The sequence below is a fragment of the Macaca fascicularis genome, chromosome 10 (genome assembly GCF_037993035.2).
Source record: "Macaca fascicularis isolate 582-1 chromosome 10, T2T-MFA8v1.1".
In the NCBI taxonomy this organism is placed as follows: Eukaryota; Metazoa; Chordata; class Mammalia; order Primates; family Cercopithecidae; genus Macaca; species Macaca fascicularis.
In genome coordinates this window covers 94,743,427-94,764,801 of record NC_088384.1, presented here as the reverse complement: position 1 = coordinate 94,764,801, position 21,375 = coordinate 94,743,427, and the positions used below count along the sequence as shown (strand labels likewise).

At 48.9% G+C, this 21,375-nt stretch overlaps 1 protein-coding gene across 1 annotated transcript in view; it reads right to left on the bottom strand.

The window, feature by feature from the left end:
• The window catches only part of ARHGAP40 (Rho GTPase activating protein 40), a 50,247-nt gene that overhangs the window by 6,250 nt on the left and 22,622 nt on the right, over nucleotides 1–21,375 (bottom strand). Inside the window, exons 3-11 of the mRNA XM_045362969.3 lie at nucleotides 17,831–18,051; nucleotides 15,712–15,787; nucleotides 15,100–15,248; nucleotides 9,868–10,033; nucleotides 6,828–6,919; nucleotides 6,136–6,213; nucleotides 5,587–5,746; nucleotides 2,610–2,692; nucleotides 508–714 (exon numbers count right to left, since the gene is read on the bottom strand). Of these exons, the coding sequence (XP_045218904.2) occupies nucleotides 508–714; nucleotides 2,610–2,692; nucleotides 5,587–5,746; nucleotides 6,136–6,213; nucleotides 6,828–6,919; nucleotides 9,868–10,033; nucleotides 15,100–15,248; nucleotides 15,712–15,787; nucleotides 17,831–18,051 (1,232 nt within the window). The remainder of the gene's footprint in view (nucleotides 1–507; nucleotides 715–2,609; nucleotides 2,693–5,586; nucleotides 5,747–6,135; nucleotides 6,214–6,827; nucleotides 6,920–9,867; nucleotides 10,034–15,099; nucleotides 15,249–15,711; nucleotides 15,788–17,830; nucleotides 18,052–21,375) is intronic.

Below are 21,375 nucleotides of genomic sequence, written 5' to 3'. Positions count from 1 at the left end.
CTGGAGGGGTCTCAGTGCTGCGGGCACCATGCTGACCCTGCAGAGGGGCCTCTCTCCTCCTCTGGCTCCTCGCCTTGCTGTCACTTGTTACTCAGGGCAAAGCTCATAGTGGGGGCAGGGGGGCAGGGGTATCCCTGTTATCTGGTTCTGGGCTCTGTTTTAGGCAGGCCCTGTGATCCTGGGCCTCAGGGATGGGGCTTTCTCAGCAGTATAAAAGCTTTGATGTGAAGGAATTATTTGTGGGAGTTGGGGGAACTCCTGCAATCTGGGGTAGACCAGATGGCAGCAGACTGACAGAGAGGCGTGGCAGTGGAGACAGAAAGGGAAGACGCTTCTTGGTCACTAAGGCAGGGGGAAGAAGAAAACACAGCCCTGTGCAGAGGCCAACAAAGGGCCTGGAAGGGACACACTAGGAAACTGAAAGGACAATGCCCAGGCTCCTGGAGAGCAGCGGCGACAGGGCAGCGGCACCCAGAGGAGGGATACCCAGCACCCAGCAGCACTCACCGTCCACAGCAGATCCTGGTAGTGCACCATTATCCGCACCACCTCGGCTGCCCCCTCTGCCAGCTGCTTCTCCTTGCCTTTGGGGAGTTTGGGGGGCCGCCCATGGTGCAGAAAGAGGTTAGGGGCCATCACGGTGGAAACATTCCACAGAGTCATCTTGTTGTGCTGTTCCCGGGCCACCACCTTCCTGAGGAATTCCAGCAGCGCCTGGGGAAGGGGGCAGAATCTCCCTCAAACCTCAGCCCATCCCTGGCGCCTCCCCACCATCCCCAGGGCATCCTGATGCATGACAAGGGGGCGCTAGGAAGGAGCCAGGAGCTGGGAGAGCAGCAAGAGGGGCTCCTGTTCCAGCTGTGCCACGAGCCCACTCCGCGGCCTCTCTGTGTCTCCACTTCCTGCTCTGCGGTGCGTCCAAAACACTTTCCCCCCTGCTCCCTCAGAGACTAATGAGACAACTGGGTCAGACTTCAGCTTCCAGGTAGAAAAGGGCCACAGGTCTGGAACATGGGTCATTTCCTGGTGAGGCCTGGGACAGCTGCTTCTTTCTGGAGTCTGGATCTACCCAAAATGCAAAGGAAAGGATAGGGAAGCAGAGACGCTGGGAAGAGCAGGGGAAGGTGATAAGACCTACTATTTACGATGTATTCTTTGTATTCCTGGGCCTTTAGTTGGTACATCTTATTTAATCCTCACAGCAACTTTATAAGGTAGTTTTTTTGTTGTTGTTTTTTGTTTTTGTTTTTGAGTCAGAATGTCACTGTGTCACCCAGGCTGGAATGCAGTGGTGTGATCTTGGCTCAGCTCCCTGCAACCTCTGCCTCCCAGGTTCAAGTGACCCACCCACCTCAGCCTCCCAAGTCGCTGGGATTACAAGTGTGCACCACCACACCCAGCTAATTTTTGTATTTTTTGTAGAGACGGCGTTCACCGTGCTGGCCAGGCTGGTCTCAAACTCCTGACCTCAAATGATCCTCCCGCCTTGGCCTCCCAAAATGCTGGGATTACACACATGAGCCACTGCGCCTGGTCAAGGTAGCTCTTATTATTGCATGCATTTTATAGAGAAGGAAACAAGCTTGGAGAATGCACCAAGAGTCACACAGCCAGTAAGGACAAAGGGACAGAGTGAAGAAGGGAGGGACTGAAGAAGGGAGGGAGGGATTGATGGATGAATGGATGGATGGGTGGATGGATAAAGAAAAGAAGATGAATAGATGGATGAATGAGGATAAATGGGTGGAGGAAGGAAGAAAAAATGGAAAGGAGGTGGAAGGGAAGGAGGGAGGGAGGGAAGGAGGGAGGAAGAGAGGAAGGGAGGGAAGGAGGGAGAGGGGATAGGAACAGAGGACACATATTGAATACACTGCAAAGCATCATCTTCTACCCTATGATTCCTTATGAGTTAACTTTTATGATTTCCAAAACAATTAGACAAGATGCTATTAATGCTATTATCATCCTCATTTTACTGAAAAGGAAGCAGAAACTCAAACAGGAAGATCTGGGGCCTCTTCACAGGCTGACCCTGGAGGCACATCTGGAGTCTGACCAAAGGACAGCCAAGAGGGTATAGGGAGCTGGGCAAAGGCTGAGCATCCACTCCTATATGACAAGGGGAATTTGCTAAGGGTCTTTTCCCAAACTGATTCAGCACGGAACACCAGTGCTGTGCAATGCTTTCCACAACAAAAGAGGTCCCTGATCAACTGAGTTTTTAGAGTGCTGCATACTCTAATCCCACTTGGAGATTCCTCTCAATGCCTCAATATACCAAAGGCTTTGAGAAGTCCTGGGGAGAAAAATATTCTTAATCTTGTTTCATGAACTCTGTGTTTACTTATCCAGGCTTGGCCACAAGGTGCTAACACTTGTTAGCACCACGTGGAACTGATGCTCTGCAGTGCCCACTCTGGGACTATCCCCTTTCAGGACTCATCCACTTTCTTTAGGAAAAAGTCTCAAGAGAGGTCTGTGTGGGTCGTCACTGAACCCTAGCACCTGGCAGAAGTTGCTGAATGAATGAATAAATGAGCACATTTGGAGCCATGGCTGTGGGTGTGGGCTGACATGGCAAAGTGGTGGTAGTGCATGGTAACTCTTACCTTTAAGGCATTTCTGTTGGGTTCTGGGAGGATGAGGATGAGCAGGTGAAGAACCTGCAGGCGCTGCTTCAGGTCGGGGATGTCTGCGGGAAGGGAGGGACCTCAGTCTCCATGGGAGGCTCAGGGACTCCCTCCCTCAGTCTGGTCTCTTCTTGGGGAAATTCCAGAGCTGGAAAGCCAGGGAACAGCCAGGAATCCCTTTTTTCATAAGGTGCGGGACTATTTCCTTGTCTAGTGTTGGCTCAGACAGAGCCCTGACCAGTGCTGGTGGAGAGATTCACTTGCTGTACTTTGTGTAGCAAAATAAACACACACATGCGTGTGCATGCACGCACATGCCGCACACACCCAGATATGCAGTCCAGGCTACAGCCCAGGGTCAGAAATGCAATGAACCAGCAAATCACCCTTAGGAAGGGAGACAGAGAGCTCAATGAGCCCAGACAGAAGGTTTCATGAAACCCTCTGTACTGTGAAGGTTGAAAAGGAAAAGCCGTCTCACACCTGGTGTCAGGATCTCCGGGGAGAGGAGGCGGGTAGGAGGAGGTAGTAGTTATAGATTCAAAGAAGGAGTTCATCAGAGCCAGACAAGACTCAGCAGCTGAGAGCTGCCTGGAACCTGGAGAAGAGCCGCATAGGAGACACAGAGGCTGAGCACCCGGGGCCCCAGGCCTACAACCCCGTATGACTGACCTACCTACCTACCTACCTTCCTTCTTTCCTTCTTTCCTTCCTTCCTTCCTTCCTTCCTTCCTTCCTTCCTTCCTTCCTTCCTTCCTTCCTTCCTTCCTTTCCTTCCTTCCTTCCTTCCTTCCTTCCTTCCTTCCTTCCTTCCTTCCTTCCTTCCTTCCTCTCTCCCTCCCTTCCTTCCTTCTCTCACTTATCAACAAATACCTATCAAGTACCTGTCAGGTGCTATGCTCAGTCTAGGCACCTGCGACACAATAGTGAAGGAGGAAAATAAAGTCGCAGGCTTGTGGAGCTTACATTTCAGAGGGGAGACACAATACACAAGCAAAGAATAAATCAGAGTATGATGGGCATCACTGCATCATTATAGAGGCTAGCAGGCAGCACGGAGTGTGGGGTCACGGAAGGCCCCTCACAGGCTCTGACAGCCAGCTGAAACTTAAAAGGCAGGAAGCAGCCAAATGAGGGCGGAGGGAGGTTCCATTCAGAGACAGCAGCAAGTGCAGATGCTCCAGGGAAGGAAAGAGGAGGGGAAACAGCAAAGTGGGAGGGCCTGACCAGACAGTGGGGAAGGAGGAGGCCAGGAGGAAAGGGGGCCAGAAATAGGCAGGACCTGAGCCGAAGCAGGTGGGCCCAGTAAGGAGTGGAATCTTATTACAAGGGTGCTGTGGAGGATGGTAACAGCATAGGGAAGGGATCTGATTTATGTTTTGCAATGAGGTCGAGGCCAGGCCTGATGATTCATGCCTGTAATCTCATCACTTTGGGAGGCTGAAGTGGGAGCATCACTTGAGGCCACAAGTTTGACACTAGCCTGGGCAACATAGCGAGACTCCCATCACTACAAAAACATTTTAAACAAGTATGCCAGGCATGGTCTCATGTGCCTATATTCTTAGCTACTTGGGAGGCTGAGGCAGGAGACTCACTTGAACCCGAGAGTTCAAGGTTGCAGTGAGCTAGGATCATGCCACTGCACTCCAGCCTGGGTGACAGAGCAAGACCCCATCTCTTAAAAAAAAAAAAAAGAAAGAAAGAAAAGAAGAAGGAAAAAGAAAACAAAACACTGAGGTGAGAATCAAAGGTCAGAGAAGACTTCTCAGGATGCCTGTCCCCTCCCCTAGCTTGGGGGTGGAAATCAGACTGCCTGAGCCTTGAAGATTTTTGGAGAATTCAGACAGACAGGGAGAACCTCATGGTCATGAATGAGATCTCAGGAGAGCTGCTCTATTTTTCTGAGAAAAATAGAAGAGACTATGTTTGTACATTGTGGATTGTGAAGAAGTCCAGACAGGAATATATATATGCAGACTATACATAGAGCAAGGTCTGTGCAATACATGCTGATCTGCAGATGCACGCACAGATGGACACAGATGGACATGATCTGCAGACGCGCACACATAGATGGACACGGATGGACGCAATCTGCAGACGCACACACACAGATGGACGGGATCTGCAGACGCCCACACAGATCGACGCAATCTGTAGATGCACACACACAGATGGACGCGATCTGCAGATGCACACACAGATGGGCACGATCTGCAGACGCGCACACAGATGGATGCGATCTGCAGACGCGCACACAGATGGACACAGATGGATGCGACCTGCAGACGCACACACAGATGGACGCGACCTGCAGACGCGCACACAGGTGGACGCGACCTGCAGACGCGCACACAGGTGGACGCGACCTGCAGACGCGCACACAGGTGGACGCGACCTGCAGACGCGCACACAGGTGGACGCGACCTGCAGACGCGCACACAGGTGGACGCGACCTGCAGACGCGCACACAGGTGGACGCGATCTTCAGACGCGCACACAGGTGGACGCGATCTGCAGACGCGCACACAGGTGGACGCGATCTGTAGATGCGCACACAGATGGACGTGCACACACGTGTGTCCACAGATACACAGGTAGACGATGCTGACAAGCTCAACCCCATGGATATCAAGATGTGAAGGAAACCAGTCCACGCGTCCACGTGAGAACTAATAGGGACTGTAGTGTGCAAAACCTTAGCCTTCTCTCCTCACACACCTGCACATGCACACATGCCATACAACACACACAGGACAGGCATGCACATGCATAGGCACACATATTGGGCTCACATGCTCATACTTGCTTCTTCCCCCATTGGTTGGACATTTCTGGAACAGACATTTCCAGGAACAGGCAGTCCTGCCTTTGCATGGCTTCCCTCTCCAACCAAGGCCAGTGACATCCAAATCTCCATCCTTGCACAGGCTAAGGGCTTGGGCACACTCACTGGGCACCACAGCGAAGGCCGGGAGGTACTCAGCCGTGAGCAAAGGCGTCGGCAGCTTCCGGATGAACCTTTTGAGCAAATCGGAGGCGTCATTGTGATGAACCTCGTCCCAGCTAAAAAGGCCAGCATAGAAGTCTCTCTCCAGCTTCTGTTCCAGCCCCTACAGGAAGGAGGGGCACGAAAACACAGTTGGCCCAGGGCTCCGGTAGAAGCTGCTCTACCACTTCCTTGGGGCTCGGTTGCCTCATCTGCAAAGTGGGGACAACAAGAGCACCTCCCTCGTGGGGTTGAAGTGAGGACGAAATGGCCTAAAGTGCGTGTCACTGAGCACAAGGCTCTGCTCATTAAGCGTTGGTGGTCTGACTCCAGGGCCCACGCTCTCTGCCATCATGCTCATCGTACCACCTTCAGCCTCTCAAACCCTCAACCCACACAGAGACCAAAGACAGATCACCGGCGAGCCAGGGACTGGATTCTCTCCTGGCTTAACACACATGTGAGGATGCGGGAGATGCAGCCTTAGTGAAGCGGCGGAAGCCAAACCATTACCTTGACCCTGGCCTGGGATCCGGGCACCCTGAGAATGCCTTCCGTGTCCAGTCCTCTCTTTTCCAAACAGGACAGCAGCTGTCAGAGAGAGAAACCAGCACTTAAACTAGGAAAAGCTGAAAAGCAGGATTCAAAATGGTGTGTTTGTCTCCCATGAAAATCAGAAAGAGGGGAGTACCCGGAGAAGGGTTTCCTTCAAAATAATAATAGTTTTTGTGACCACCTCCATGAGCCAGGCATTGTGAGAGCTTCATACAGATTTTTCTCATTTAATCATTGATAAGAGGAGGACACTGTTATCATCATCCCAATTTACAGACGTTGAAAGGGAGGCTAATGAAAGTTCAAAAATCCACCCTTGACTTGAAGATTCAGAAGTTAAAAAGAAAAGAAAAAAAAAATCCACCCCAAGGATCACTTGAGGCCAGGAGTTCGAGACCAGCGTGGGCAACATAGTGAGACCCTGTCTCTACAAAAAATTTAAGACAAAAATTTATAAAATAAAAACAACAACAACAACAACAAAAATCCACCCGGGTCTCTGAGCTAGCGAGTGCCAGAGCCAGAATTTGAACCCAGGTCTGCCTGATTCTAAAGCCCATCCTTTCACCCCTTTGCTAGATGTCTCCTGACAATGGTCCCCAGAGCCAGCCTCTGAAGGATTACATAAACCTAAGCTGGGGACGACTTACGGCCTGAAGGACCAGTGGGACCTGTGTGCTGGGGAGGACTTTGTGGTCAGCTTCTAGCAGGCTGTCAAGGGGCACACCGAAGAGGCGAGTTTCTGCAGGAAATCAAAGAGCAGAAGGCACGTTTCACTTCCTGGAACGACCACTGGGCTTGGACCTGCAAGATCTCCTGGGCAACTAGAATCAGACCCCTTTCCCTGTGGAAGGACTGAGCTCTCGAGAGAATGGCCAGACCCAAACCTCTCCTCTTGAGCAGATTATTTGGCCTCAGCAGTAATGAAAACATCACTGCTGAGGAGATATGTCTCAGAGCAGAAAATCTCAGCTGAATAAAGAAGTATAGAAAGGGCCGGGTGCGGGGGCTCAAGCCTGTAATCCTAGCACTTTGGGAGGCCAAGGTGAGCGGATCACCTGAGGTCAGGAGTTCGAGACTAGCCTGGCCAACGTGGCGAAACCCCGTCTCTACTAAAAACACAAAAAAATTTCAGCCAAGCGTGGTGATGGGTGTCTGTAATCCCAGCTACTTGGGAGGCTGAGGCAGGAGAATTGCTTGAACCCGGGAGGCAGAGGTTGCAGTGAGCCAAGATCACACCACAGCACTCCAGCCTGGGCAATAAGAGTGAAACTGTCTCACAGAAAAAAAAAAAAGTCTTGAAAGGGAAATACGCTGCTGCTTCAGGGAGCACCAGGTATAAAAATGTAACAGCAGCCCTGGGTCGAGCTCTGGCTCTGCAGGATGGGCCAGGTTCTAGAGAATGTATTCCCCAGGTCCATCTTAACCACCCTGGCTTGAAGTCTTCTCAGGCAAACTCCTCCTTCCACATTTTCTCCACACCTTCCTTCTTTCTCCCTTCTCCGGCCTGCCCCAGCTCTGCTAGATTCCTCCCCTTGGTCTTTTTTATTCCCCATCCTCTTGTCTTTAAAGAAACAAACCAAAAAACCAAACCAAAACAAACCAAAAAAATCACAGTGCATAATGCTGACAATGACACAGCAAGATGAACACTTTCGCACACTGCTGAAGGGCAATATTATCTCAAGAACTGAACTCATAAATGTAATCTAAAGTAATCTAAGATGCATTCAAAAGCATATACACAGCAGTAGTGATTGTGTCTTATAGTAGGAAAGATATGGGCATCAAAAATGTCCGCTAATAGCGAAATGGTTAAATATATTAGAATACATCCACAAGGAGGAAAATAGTGCAGTGATTAAAAATCGTGTTTTCACTGAGGCAAGGTGGCTCATGCCTGTAACCCCAGTACTTTGGGAGGCTGAGGTGTGAAGGTCATTTGAGCCCAGGAGTTCGAGCCAGGTCTGGGCAACATGGAAATACTGCCTCTCTACAAAAAAATACAAAAATTAGCAGGGTGTGGTGGCACACACCTGCAGTGCCAGCTACTCAGGAGGCTGAAGTGGGAGGGTCACCTGAGCCTGGGGAATTTGAGGCTGCAGTGAGCTGTGATCATGCCACTGCACTCCAGCCTGGGCAAGAGAGAGAGACTCTGTCTCAAAAATAAATAAATAAATAAATAAATAAATAAATAAATAAATAAATAAATAAAAATCATGTTTTCAAGGAATATTTAATAGTTGTGGTAGATGTCACTATTGTTCTAAATTCATTACCCCTCTTTGTATCCACACCGTTGGCCATGTGAATTTGCAAATCTTCCCATTAGGGAAGCACAGCGTACCTCCTCACCCCTTGCTAGGCCATGTGACTAGTTTGGACCAATGGCATGGGAACTACATGATGCAAGCAGAGGCTTAAAATGCATTGTGTGGTAGAGTTTGCCCTCTGAGCTTCTGCTGTCACCATGAAACTATCCTCCAGACGGCCAGCTGGTCCCAGGAGGACAAAAGACCTGAGAGCAGACCTACACTCAGCCAACAACTTGGAGCCAAGCCCAGCCTAGATCAGCCAAGCTACACCCAGTTTACCCATAAACACGTAAGCAAGAGTAAAGAGTTTTTAAGTCATGAGTTTGGGGGTTGTTTGTTATGTAGCATTATCATGACAACCACTAAATGATACAATAACTGGAAAATGTCCAAAATTCTATACATATAATACTCTATAATATAGATCGATAACTATGATATATTCTATTATATATAATGGAATTATGAAACAGGGTCTTATAGTTCTATATAGAGTTGAGACAGAGACTCTCTCTGTCACCAAGGCTGGAGTGCAGTGGCATGATCAAGGCTCACTGCAGCCTTCACCTCCCAGGCTAAAAGTGATCCTCCTACCTCAGTCTCCCGGGTAGCTGGGACTACAGGTGTGCACCACCACGCCTGGCTACTTTTTTATTTTTTGTAGAGACAGGGTCTCACTATGTCACCCATGCTGGTCTCAAACTCCTGGGCTCAAGTGACCTTGCCACCTCGGCCTCCCAAAGTGTTGGCATTACAGGAGTGAGTCACTGCTCCCAGACCATAATTATATAATATGAGGTGAAAAAAGGATACACACACATACACACAAAGGAAGATAATGCACGAAAAATGCTTTTCTGAATTATATTTTTTCCTTTTTGTATTTTACTCTAATTCACAAATTTCCCACAACGAGCAGGAATTGTTTTCATATGCAGAAAAATATGTAAACAGAAGGAATATAGAAGCTGAGCATACTGGCCGGGCGCGGTGGCTCACACCTGTAATCCCAGCACTTTGGGAGGCCGAGGCAGGCAGATCACGAGGTCAAGAGATCAAGACTATCCTGGCCAACATGGTGAAACCCCGTCTCTACTAAAAATACAAAACTTAGCTGGGCATGGTAGTGCACACCTGTAGTCTCAGCTACTCGGGTGGCAGAGGCAGGAGAATCGCTTGAACCCGGGAGGCGGAGGTTGCAGAGAGCCGAGATCACACCACTGCACTCCAGCCTGGTGACAGAGCAAGACTCCGTCTCAAAAAAAAAAAAAAAAAAGCCGAGCATCTCTCTCTTGGTGGGAGAGTTCGTGTACAGCTCCCTGGGAGAAAGCCAGGACTGTGGCCACAGGGCTTTCCCTGGGCCGGGGCTGCTCACCTGCCGCTTTCCACTTCCCCGCCTTGCTCCTCTTCAGGTCCAAGCCAAGGACGTCACAGAGCGCGGTCAGCTCTATGAGGGCCAGAGAAGGTACCTTCCTCATATCCTGCAGGGACAAGTCTCCTATCCTCGTCACGCCAAGTCTGCCTTTGGGGATGGTAAACTTCTATTAATAGAGAGGGAAGTAAAGACAATTTGTCAGGCTATGTGTCTGATGGGTATTTGGGGGCTCCCCCTTCTCCCCTGGGCATTTAGGCGGAAGGAAGAGCAGCGTGGATAAGAGCTGGTGCTCAGGAGTCCATCCTCAAGTCAAGTCCAAGCTCTAACTCTTGCAAACAGAGTGACATTCTGAGCCTCTGTTTCCCCATCCATAATCATAAAATAGAGCCTACCTCAGAAGGTTTTTGCATGTTTGTTTGTTTGTTTCTTTGGAGACACTGTCTTGCTCTGTTGCCCAAGCTGGCGTACAGTGGCATGAACATTGCTCACTGCAGCCCCGACCTCCTGGGCTCAATTGATCCTCCTGCCTCAGCCTCCTGAGTAGCTAGGACTACAGGTATGTACCCCGACACCTGGCTAATCTTTATATTTTTTGTAGAGACAGAGTTTCTCTATGTTGCCCGGGCTGGTCTCAAACACCTGGGCTTGAGCGATTCTCCCACCTCAGCCTCCCAAAGTGTTGGAATTACAAGCATGAGCCACCGCAACGGCCTCATACAATTTTAGTGGGAGCAAATGACCTAATGGATATAAAGTGCTTGGCACAGTCCCAAGCATATAGCGAAGCCTCGAGAAACAGAAACTGTTTTCACTGCCTGCCCTCCCACAAGAGGACCTGGAGAAGAGGGATCACCCCATGGGCTTCTTATTCTTGCTTCTACTCTTGCCCTTTGTTCCTCTCCCTCACCAGGTCTCTCCCCAGCCTTGGCCATGCCACCCGCAGAAATAAAGAATGCTCAACCCTGCCATCTAGAGGCCACATTGGGAATCTGCAGGCAGCTCCAGGCTTTCCTGCCGCCCAAGGTCAGAGAAGGCCAGCAGGAGGGCCAGGCTTGCTCAGCACTGCCTGGAGGGCATGGCCAGACCACTTCCCAGTGCCCCTTTCGAGTGAGTGCTCAAAGGGAAAGAAATGGTAATTGATGCTTATAATACAGCCTAGTGCTTGAGGCATGAGCTATGGAGTCACACCCCCGGGGTTCAAATCCTTACTTTACCTGTGAGTGCAAGCAAATAATTTTACCTGTGTGTTCATCTGCAAAATGGAAGTGATAACAGTATCTACTTCACAAGACTGTTGGTAAGATTAAATTCAATAAAGTGTATGAAACATGGTGCCTGACACATAGTGAGTACTCAGTACTTATTACTACTTTTTAGTTTATTAACACAATTATCACCAGCTTAATAGAATGAAATTAAATCAAATATGTGAAGTAGTTGGCATAATGCTTAGTGTGTGGTAAAAGATCAATATGTGATGCTTTTAGCATTATTATTATTATTCACAGGAGAGTCTTGCTCTGTCGCCCAGGCCGCAGTGCAGGGGCGCAATCACAGCTCACTGTAACCTTGAACTCCTGGGCTCAAGTGATCCTCCTGCCCTAGCCTCCTGAGTAGCTAAGATTATAGGCACACACCACCACACCCAACTTTTTTTTTTTTTTTTTTGAGACGGAGTCTCAATCTGCCACACAGGCTGGAGCGCAGTGGCATGATCTCTGCTCACTACAATCTCTGTCTCCCAGGTTCAAGCAATTCTCCTGCCTCAGCCTCCCAAGTAGCTGGGATTATAGTTGTGCACCCCCACACCCAGTTAACTTTTGTATTTTTAGTAGGTCTAGGGTTTCACCATGTTAGCCCAGCTGGTCTCAAACTCCTGACCTCAAGTAATCCACTTGCCTCGGCCTCCCAAAGTGCTGGGATTACAGGCATGAGCCACCATGCCTGGCCCACAACCAATTATTTAAAAAAATTTTTTTAGAGATGGGGTCTTGCTATGTTGCCCAGGCTGGTCTCAAATTTCTGGCCTCAAGTGATCCTCCCACCTCGGCCTTCCAAAGTGCTGGCATTACAGGTGTGCGTCACCATGCCTGGCCCTTTAGCATGATTAATTATTATCATCATTCATAATTTAATGGAGAAACACTGTCAAAGAAAAAGACAAGATAATGTTGAATATTAATTATCTCTGATGTTTTAGAAATAGAAACCCATTATTAAAAAATTTTAGGCCAGGCACAGTGGCTCACGCCTGTAATCCCAGCACTTTGGGAGGGTGAGGTGGGTGGATCACAAGGTCAGGAGATCAGGACCATCCTGGCTAATATGGTGAAACCCTGTCTCTACTAAATATACAAAAAATTAGCCAGGCATGGTGGTGGGTGCCTGTAGTCCCAGCTACTTGGGGGCTGAGGCAGGAGAATGGCATGAACCCAGGAGGCAGAGCTTGCAGTGAGCCGAGATTGTACCACTGCACTCCAGCCTAGGCAATAGAGCGAGACTCTGTCTCAAAAAAAAAAAAAAAAAAAAAAAAAAATTTAGGCCAGGTGCAGTGGCTCACGCCTGTAATCCTAACACTTTGGGAGGCTGAGGCAGGCAGATGACCTGAGGTCAGGAGTTCGAGACCAGCCTGGCCAACATGGTGAAACCCTGTCTCTACTAAAACTACAAACATTAGCTGGATGTGGTAGCACATGTCTGTAGTCACAGCTACTCGGGAGGCAGAGGCATGAGAATCACTTGAATGTCGGGGGTAGAGGTTGTAGTGAGCTGAGGTTTTGCCACTGCACTCCAGCCTGGGCAACAGAGTGAGACTCTGTTTCAAAAAAAAAAATTAAAATAAATAAATACATATAAACGTTATTTGATGTACTATCACTAATGGAAAATATTATTACTAAGAGAAACTAGGTGTAGAGTACGTGGGAGTTCTGTTTTTGCAACTTGCTGCAGACCTAAGAAAATTCCATCTGAACGAGTGGAAGTACTCTCACATTGGAATAGAGGCTACTGCAGGGGTGGGGCTGGTGTCCTAAGCAGTAGAGTGTGGTAGTCAGCTGGGAAGGCTCCGGGGTCAGGCTGCCAGGAGTTCCTGTCCTGGCCTTTGTGGGAGCCAATTCTGTCACTTCTCCTCTCTGAGCACCACGATATGGTCTGGCTATGTCCCCCACCAAATCTCATCTTGAATTCCCATGTGTTGTGGGAGGGGCCCTGTGGAGGTAACTGAATCATGGGGGCAGGTCTTTCCTGGGCTGTTCTCGTGATAGTGAGTAAGTCTCACGAGATCTGATGGTTTTAAAAAGGGGAGATTCCCTGCACAAGCTCTCTTCTCTTGTCTGCCACCATGTAAGACATGCCTTTCCACCATGATTGTGAGGCCTCCACAGCCATGTGGAACTTAAGTCCATTAAACCTCTTTCATGTCTTTACCAGCAGTGTGAAAACAGACTAACATATGCCACTTCTCTCTTTTTTTTTTTTTTTTTTTTTTTTGAGACAGGGTCTTACTCTGTGGCCTAGGCTGGAGAGCAGTGGTACAGTCATAGCTCACTGTAGCTTCAACCTCCAGGTGCAAGTGATCCTCCTGCCTCAGCCTCCCAAGTGGCTAAGACTACAGGCCTGTACCATCATGCCTGGCTATTTCAAAAATTTTTTGTAGAGATGCGGTATTGTCATGTTGCCCAAGCTGGTCTCAAACTCCTAGACTCAAGCAATCCTCTCGCCTTGGTCTCCCAAATTGCTGGGATTACAGGTGTGAGCCACTGTGCCCGACCCTATTTCTCTTTTTTTATATCATACAGTCAGGGAGCAATGAGGGCACTAGAAGCCTTGGGAACAATGTCCTGGGCCAGGGCAGCCCTCAGTAAAATGTTACCTAAGATTGCATCAACTGCATCATCACGTGGTCAAAGAAGAAATACTTCCTTTAGTAATAGCAGGACTGTGAAAGACTGTATTTACTCCATGAGAGAAGTAAGAATAGTGGTTATTCTGCAGGGAAAGGAATTACCAGGGAAGGACATGGGGGAGCTCAGGTGGGGTAGAAAGTTTCTCTCTTTCTTTTTTTTTCCCCCTGTATTATAAGTCATCAAGCAAGGGAGGAAGCTTCTGTACTGATTTGTGGTGTTTACACAGGCATACACACCAAGCTGTACATGGTAAATATCTGTGCACTTTACAGCGAGTTATAGTTCAATCTTTAAAAACCTAACCATCAATGATTACATCCTATTTGGAAGGAACTATGCTGAGATAACTGAATATTTTGGAAAAAAGAACGGCCAGGTGCAGTGGCTCACACCTGTAATCCCAGCACTTTGGGAGGCTAAGGCTGGAGGATTGCTTGAGCCCAGGAGTTTGAGACCAGCCTGGGCAATGTATAAAGAACCTAACTCTAAAAAGTGTTTAAAACTTAGCTGGGCATGGTGGCATGCAACTGTAGTCCTAGCTACTTGAGAGGCTGAGGTGTAAGGATAGCTTGAGCCTGAGAGGTTGAGGCTGCAGTGAGCTGAGATGGCACCACTGCACTCCCGCCTGGGTGACAGAGTGAGACCTTGTCTCAAAGAAAAAAAAGAAGGAAAGAAGGAAAGAAAGGAAGAAGAAAAGGAAGGAGGGAGGGAGGGAAGGAAGGAAGAAAAGGAAGGAAGGAAGGAAGGAAGGAAGGAAGGAAGGAAGGAAGGAAGGAAGGAAGGAAGGAGAAAGAAGAAAGAAAAAGAAAGAAAGAAAGAAGAAAGAGAGAGAGAAGAAAGAAAGAAAGAAAGAAAGAAAGAGAAAGAAAGAAAGAAAGAAAGAAAGAAAGAAAGAAAGAAAGAAAGAAAGAAAAGAAAGAAAGAAAGAAAGAAAGAAAGAGGAGGAGGGAAGGGGGGGAGGAAAGAACAGAACTAAAATATTGGGTCTCTCTCTGTCACTCCAGGCACTAACATTAATTTTAAAAGTAACTAGAAAAACATGTTGATGGACAGTTATGAGCTTGCTGGAGGAGGAAGGGCTTTCTAAGGATAAAAACAAAGAGCATGGAGACAATACTGACAGAACTGTTAGACTGTAAGCACCCTGCTCCCCAGTCTTGACACCCAGCGGTTACTCCGTAAATATTTGTGGTATGAATTAAATGAATGAATGATTGGACAACTTTTGTGCTGGGTGCCTGTCAGTGTGCAAGGTGTGAAGAGACAGGTGCTGGTGCCTGAGCACGGGGGACCTAGCCACCAGCCCCGTGGACAGCATCCTCACCGGCAGGGAACACTTGCCCCAGGCAGAGGTGCCTCCCTGGGATGGCCTGCTCTTCTGCAGGAGCACCGCAGCTTGTTCTGAGTAGGCAGAGTCCATGTTGAAGGCTTCTTCCCTCCCAGCCTGCTCCTGCGGCCCCCCAGGCTCTGCTGCTGCGGGGGAAACAAAGCAGAAAGGCAGTGAGAAGTGGCTGCCAGGAAGCAAGTGCTTGGGTTCAGAACTTAGGCCCTTAGTCCTAAGAAGTGATCTCGCAACTCAAGTTCAAAGCCCCAGGATCAAATAATTAGGTTCAGGGCTCAGGCTCACTGCCCAGGAAGTGATTTCCTAGCTATGGCCCCTTACCCCCAGGAAATGATAGCTAAGACCCTCACTGCCCCAGGAAGTGATTTCCTAGATAAGGCCAATTGCCCAGGAAGAGATTTTTCCCATCTTGAGGCCCATGGGCCTGATGGCAACAACTCACTTAAGGGCCCAACCTGTCCCCTCAGGGTTCCCCTCCCTACTGCCCTTGAGCAGGGAAGGCAGGGAGTCAGCAGGAAGTGGGAAATGCTGGGAGAGCAGCCCTTTATGTAGCCTGGACGATTCTCAGGGCCCTGGAGAATGACGATCACTTACCTGGAGGAGACTTAGAGGCCCCGGAACTGAGCTGGGTCCCCTTCATACCGGAGTCCCCATTCTCTGATGACATTTTCTATGCAAATTACAGACAGTGCCCAATTACTCACGTGGGAAGCCGACAAGGCTCACACAACCCCGGGAGACAGGAGCCACCCACAGCCCCTTTTCACAGACAAGCCGCTGAAGCCCAGAGAGGCTGAGTTACTTGCCCAAGGTCCCACAGCTGCTAATTTGGGAATGGGCACTGGGGCCCAAGTCTGGCTGGCTCCAATGCCTGTGGTTTTAATCACTGTTATGCCACTTCAGAGGTGCTCCAAGAGAGATGATGCCCACAACCTATCAGGCTTCAAGTGTCAGCAGGATACACAGTGACAATAAAAAATATTTTGTGCCAGCCGGGTGCCTTGGCTCACGCCTGTAATCCCAGCGCTTTGGGAGGCCGAGGCGGGCGGATCACGAGGTCAGGAGATAGAGACCATCCTGGCTAACATGATGAAACCCGGTCTCTACTAAAATACAAAAAATTAGCCGGGCGAGGTGGCGGGCGCCTGTAGTCCCAGCTACTCGGGAGGCTGAGGCAGGAGAATGGCGTGAACCTGGGAGGTGGAGCTTGCAGTGAGCCGAGATCGCGCCACTGCACTCCAGCCTGGGCGACAGAGCAAGACTCAGTCGCAAAAAAAAAAAAAAAGGATTTTGTACTGCTAATGAGGTAGGAGGTGGGACTTTGGCTGAAACAGGGAAGAGGCAAAAACACCTCTCCATAAGACATGCCCACAGTGCCATGACAGTTTACCATTGCCATGGCAACACCTGGAAATTACTGCCCCTTTTCTAGAAATTTCTGAATAACTCACTCCTTAATTTGCATTTAATTAAAAGGCAGAACTGCTCCTGAACTGCTGCTCTGCACATACTGCCTATGAGCTGGCCCTGCCCCTGAGCTGCTGCTCTGCACACACTGCCTATAGGGTGGTCCTGCCCCTGAGCTGCTGCTCTGCACACACTGCCTATAGGTGGCCCTGCTCTGCAGCAGCAGTCACACTACTGTATCACTGCCGCCTCCATAAAATTGTTTTCTTCTACCACCAGCTCACTCTTGAATTCTTTCCTGAGTGAAACCAAAAGCTTCCACAGCTAATCCCCAGTTTTGGGGCTTGCCTGCCCTGCATCGATAACAATTATATAGGAAGAACCTAGGCTTTCAGGCTCACCCAAGGACACACAGTGGCAACAGGCATATACGCAGTGGCATGCATGGGAGGTAAAGACCTACATGCAATGTAGGGACATAGTGGAAGGCAGGGAGACATATGTGTGCAAGCCAATGCACTCTAAATACACACACACCAACACACACACCAACACACACCCCCACACACCCCAACACACACAAACACCAACACACACACACACACCAACAGACACACCCCAAAACACACACACCAACACACACATCAACACACACACCCCAACACACACCCCAACACACACATCCCAACACACACACCCCCAACACACATACCCCAACACACATGCACACATACCCCAACATACACACCAACACTCAGACACCAACACACACCAACACACACATCAACACACATAGCAACACACACAACACACACACATCAATACGCACACCCCAACACACATCAACACACACCAATACACACACACTAATACACATATATTCCAACACACATACCAAAGCACATACACCAACACACATCAACACACACCAACACACACATCAACATGCACACCCCAACACACATCAACACACACCAACACACACATCAACATGCACACCCCAACACACATCAACACACACCAACACACACATCAACATGCACACCCCAACACACATCAACACACCCCAACACACAGACCAACACACACACACTAACACACACATATTCCAACACACACACCAACACACATCAACACACACACCAACACACAACACACACACCAACACACATACCAACACCCACACACCAACACACACACACATACCAACACAGCCCTTCAGCAGGATCACTGCATCTCTCAGGCTGTGGTGGCAGCACGGAGATCCCAGTCAGACAGGGCCTGCGATGACCCCTATGCCACTTACCGCTGAATTGAAGACCCCGAAGACGTCCCTGACATCCCTGGCAGGTGTCTTGTGTTGTCTTCGCACTGAGCGAGCATAGATGTCCAGCCGGCGGCACACAGCGGCCACCTGGGTCTGTGTCAGGGTGGACAGGAGCTCCTTGTGATCGCTGTCCAAGCCCAGGCCACCAAGGAGGCCCAACAGGCCTGTGTCCTGCAGCCACTGGGATTCGGCTTCCCCTTCTGCCAATGGAAGTAGAACCCAGATGAACACACACAGCTCTGCACTCAGCCACACATGGTAACCAAAGTTCTGCATAGAAGCACACACTTACCTGGACACAGGAGTTTCTGCATATCTGATCATGAGACCTATTAACACCAACCAGACTCTTTGGGGGAGAAGATCTAATGAGCCTTCTGAGAATTGGGGGCGGGGTAGGGGGTACTGATGGCATTCGTCAGTGTATGGATGTCAACCCATAACATAGCAATCCCTGGAAAACAGAGCTGGCTGAAGGGCCCTGCATGTTCTGATTTTGGACCCATTTCTCTCCAAAGTAATGAACCCACTTCTCCAAAATCTGGCAGAGACCACTACAGGGTCACACGGTGTCCCGTTGGGAAGTTGGTGCTGGGTGTTGATGTCCCTTTGGGAAGTCCTCCATATTCAAGACCTTATTTGTGTTGGAATTGTCCCCTCAGCTATGCTTCCTAAGGAAACTGTCATAGTCCCATAGCAAAACCATCAGTTGGAATGGGACGGTGTGTTAAGACTTCAGGATCTCGGGTCCTACCTCCAGGGATTCTGCTCCAGGAGTTCAGGCCTCACGCCTGATAATCTGCACTTGGAACGTCTTCCTCAGATTATTCTAATGCAATAGGTTCTCCAGATCACACTTGAGAAACACTGGCCTTATGGGGGAAATGCTCAAGAGCTCGTACTGGAAGTTGAACACATGTGCGAGAGGATTGGTAGGGTGTACAGTTGTACCCAGTGTTGACCAAGTTAGTCAACAAAGTAATAATTGTTTTTAAAACTCAAACCAAACTGCTTTTATGGCAGCCTGGGTTTTGCAAATAATCCAAGTCTTCCCCCAACATTTTCCCTGCACTTTGGAACCAGAACAGATGCCTCCAGGGCAGCTGCAACGTTGTGGGTCCATTCCTGACTTGTGCTGGCTGGTGGAGGTACTGATTCTATCACAATACCAGACGTTTTTTTGTTTGTACAGAATCCTTTCAATGAGCCACTGTGTCTTGAAATGTAGGCATTCACCTACCACCTTTATAATTTTCATCTCTATCTAATTATCCCTGTAAAATTCCTTACCAAATATATCCCCTTAATCTTGGGCTACATTTTTTACTTAAACAAATCTATTTTAAAAGGAAACAAGATCCCTACCATAAATGGAGCATCCAACATCACCTGCCATGAATAGACATTGATGGGAAAAATAAGTTATTAACAATCCCTCTGGTTCAAGTTGGTGTCTGAATAAAAAGAAAAGATGGCCGGGCATGGTGGCTCATGCCTGTAATCCCAGCACTTTGGAAGGCCAAGGTGGGCAGATCACCTGAGATCAGGAGTTCAAGACCAGCCTGGCCAACATGGCGAAACCCCATCTCTACTAAAAATACAAAAATTAGATGGGTGTGCTGGTAAATGCCAGTAGTCCCAATTACTTGGGAGGCTGAGGCAGGAGAATCGCTTAAACCCAGGAGGGAGGTGGAGGTTGCAGTGGGCCGAGATTGTACCACTGCACCCTAGCCTGGGTGACAGAGTGAAACTCTGTCTCTAAAATTAAATAAATAAAAAGAAAAGAAAGGAAACAAAACAAAACAAAACAAAAACAATCTTGGCTCAATGCCACTCAGGATCCCTCAGCCCTGTGAGTCTAAAACAGCTCCTGTGTTTGTTTAGTTGCTCAAAGTGGCTTCTCTCTGACCCTATCTGACTCCACTCCCTGTGCATTGTTGGAAATTAGATGCCAGAGAGGCCACATGGAGGACCTCCTATGCAGGGCATCTCCTGAAACCACTTCTAGTATAACCAGGGATTTTTTTACATTCACAGTTGGAGGCACTGCATGTGACTATTAGGCCCTTAAAAGGTCTGCATCACCGCATCGTCTGTTTTGCCAACCAGGGGCAAGCCCAGCTGAATTACATGCCAAACCAGGAAGGGTTCCATGTGGAGCCCTTTCATTCCCTCATCTGCTGAACAGGTAAGGATGGAGGACGGGAATGTGCTTGGCTCTTTTCCAGGCACTGTGGACACAGCAGTGAAAAGGGCCGATGATGTCCCTGGCCTCATGGAAGTTACATTCTAGTGGGGGTCACAGGCACATACACAGTGAAGTGCACTAGGTAAAGTCAGGCAGTGATCATCGCTGTAGCAATGGAATAGAGCAGGGCAGGAGCTGGAGAGTGATGGGGCAGAGGTGCTATTTTATGTAGGGAAGCTGATGAAGAACTCTCTGAGGAGGTAACGTTTGAGCCCAGTCCTGACTGGAGAGAACAAGCCGTGCAGATGCCTGGGGCAAGAGCATTTTAGGCCAAGGGAGCAGTGAGGACAAAGGATGGGAGGCAGGAAAGTGCTTTTAGGGTCAAGGACCAGCAAGGAGGCCCGAGGACAGAAGTAGAGTGACAGCAAGTCAGGGTGGGAGGAGAAGAGCCAGGGAGGAGGCCCGAAGTCAATTATGTAAAGCCTGGTAAGTTATGATCTGGTGGCTTTATTATGTGTCTCCAAATTCTTTGACTCTCACCCCACCAAGGGGTGGAGTCTAATTCCCCTCCTCTTGAACATAGCTGCATGCAGGATAACAGAATGCAGCAGAAGCAATGCTGTCTTTCTTCTAAAGCTGGGTCATAAGCAGCAAAACAGCTTCTACCCAGCTCTCTCTCTTGGTCTTGTGCTTGGAACCTAGCTGCCATGCTGTGAGGAAGCCCAGGCCACATGTGGAGCCCTCATGCAGATATTCCAGATGATAATCCCAGATGATACTCCCAGATGAGGCCCCCTGAAGGTCACATCCACCACCAGGCACATAGGTGAGAAATCTTTTGAGATGACTCCAGCCCCAGCCACCATTTGATTGTAACTGCATAAGAGGCTCTGAGCAAGAACTGCCTAGCTGAGCCCACTCAACCCCTCCAACAGTGAAGTATAATAATAGTCATAATAATTGATTATTGTTGCATTATGCTGCTGAGCTTGAGGTGGTTTGTTACATAGTAGTAGATAATAGGGACACATAATTGTCTATTACTCTGAGATAGATGGAGAGATATTTGAGGATTTTGAGCAGAGGGCTTAGAATTTCCCTAGAACATTAGCTCTGTAGATAGGAGACTGTTTTATATTCACTGTTGTATCCCCAGTGCCTAAACAGTGTCTGGCACATAATACGGACTCAAAAAATATTTCCTGAAGGACTCACTCTAAGGAGGGACATAATCTAATTAACTTTACTGAAAGATCGTCTTGACTATGGCATGGAGAACAGACAGTAAGGAGCACGGGTGAAGCAGGGAGAGCAGTGAAGAGGATACTGCACCAGT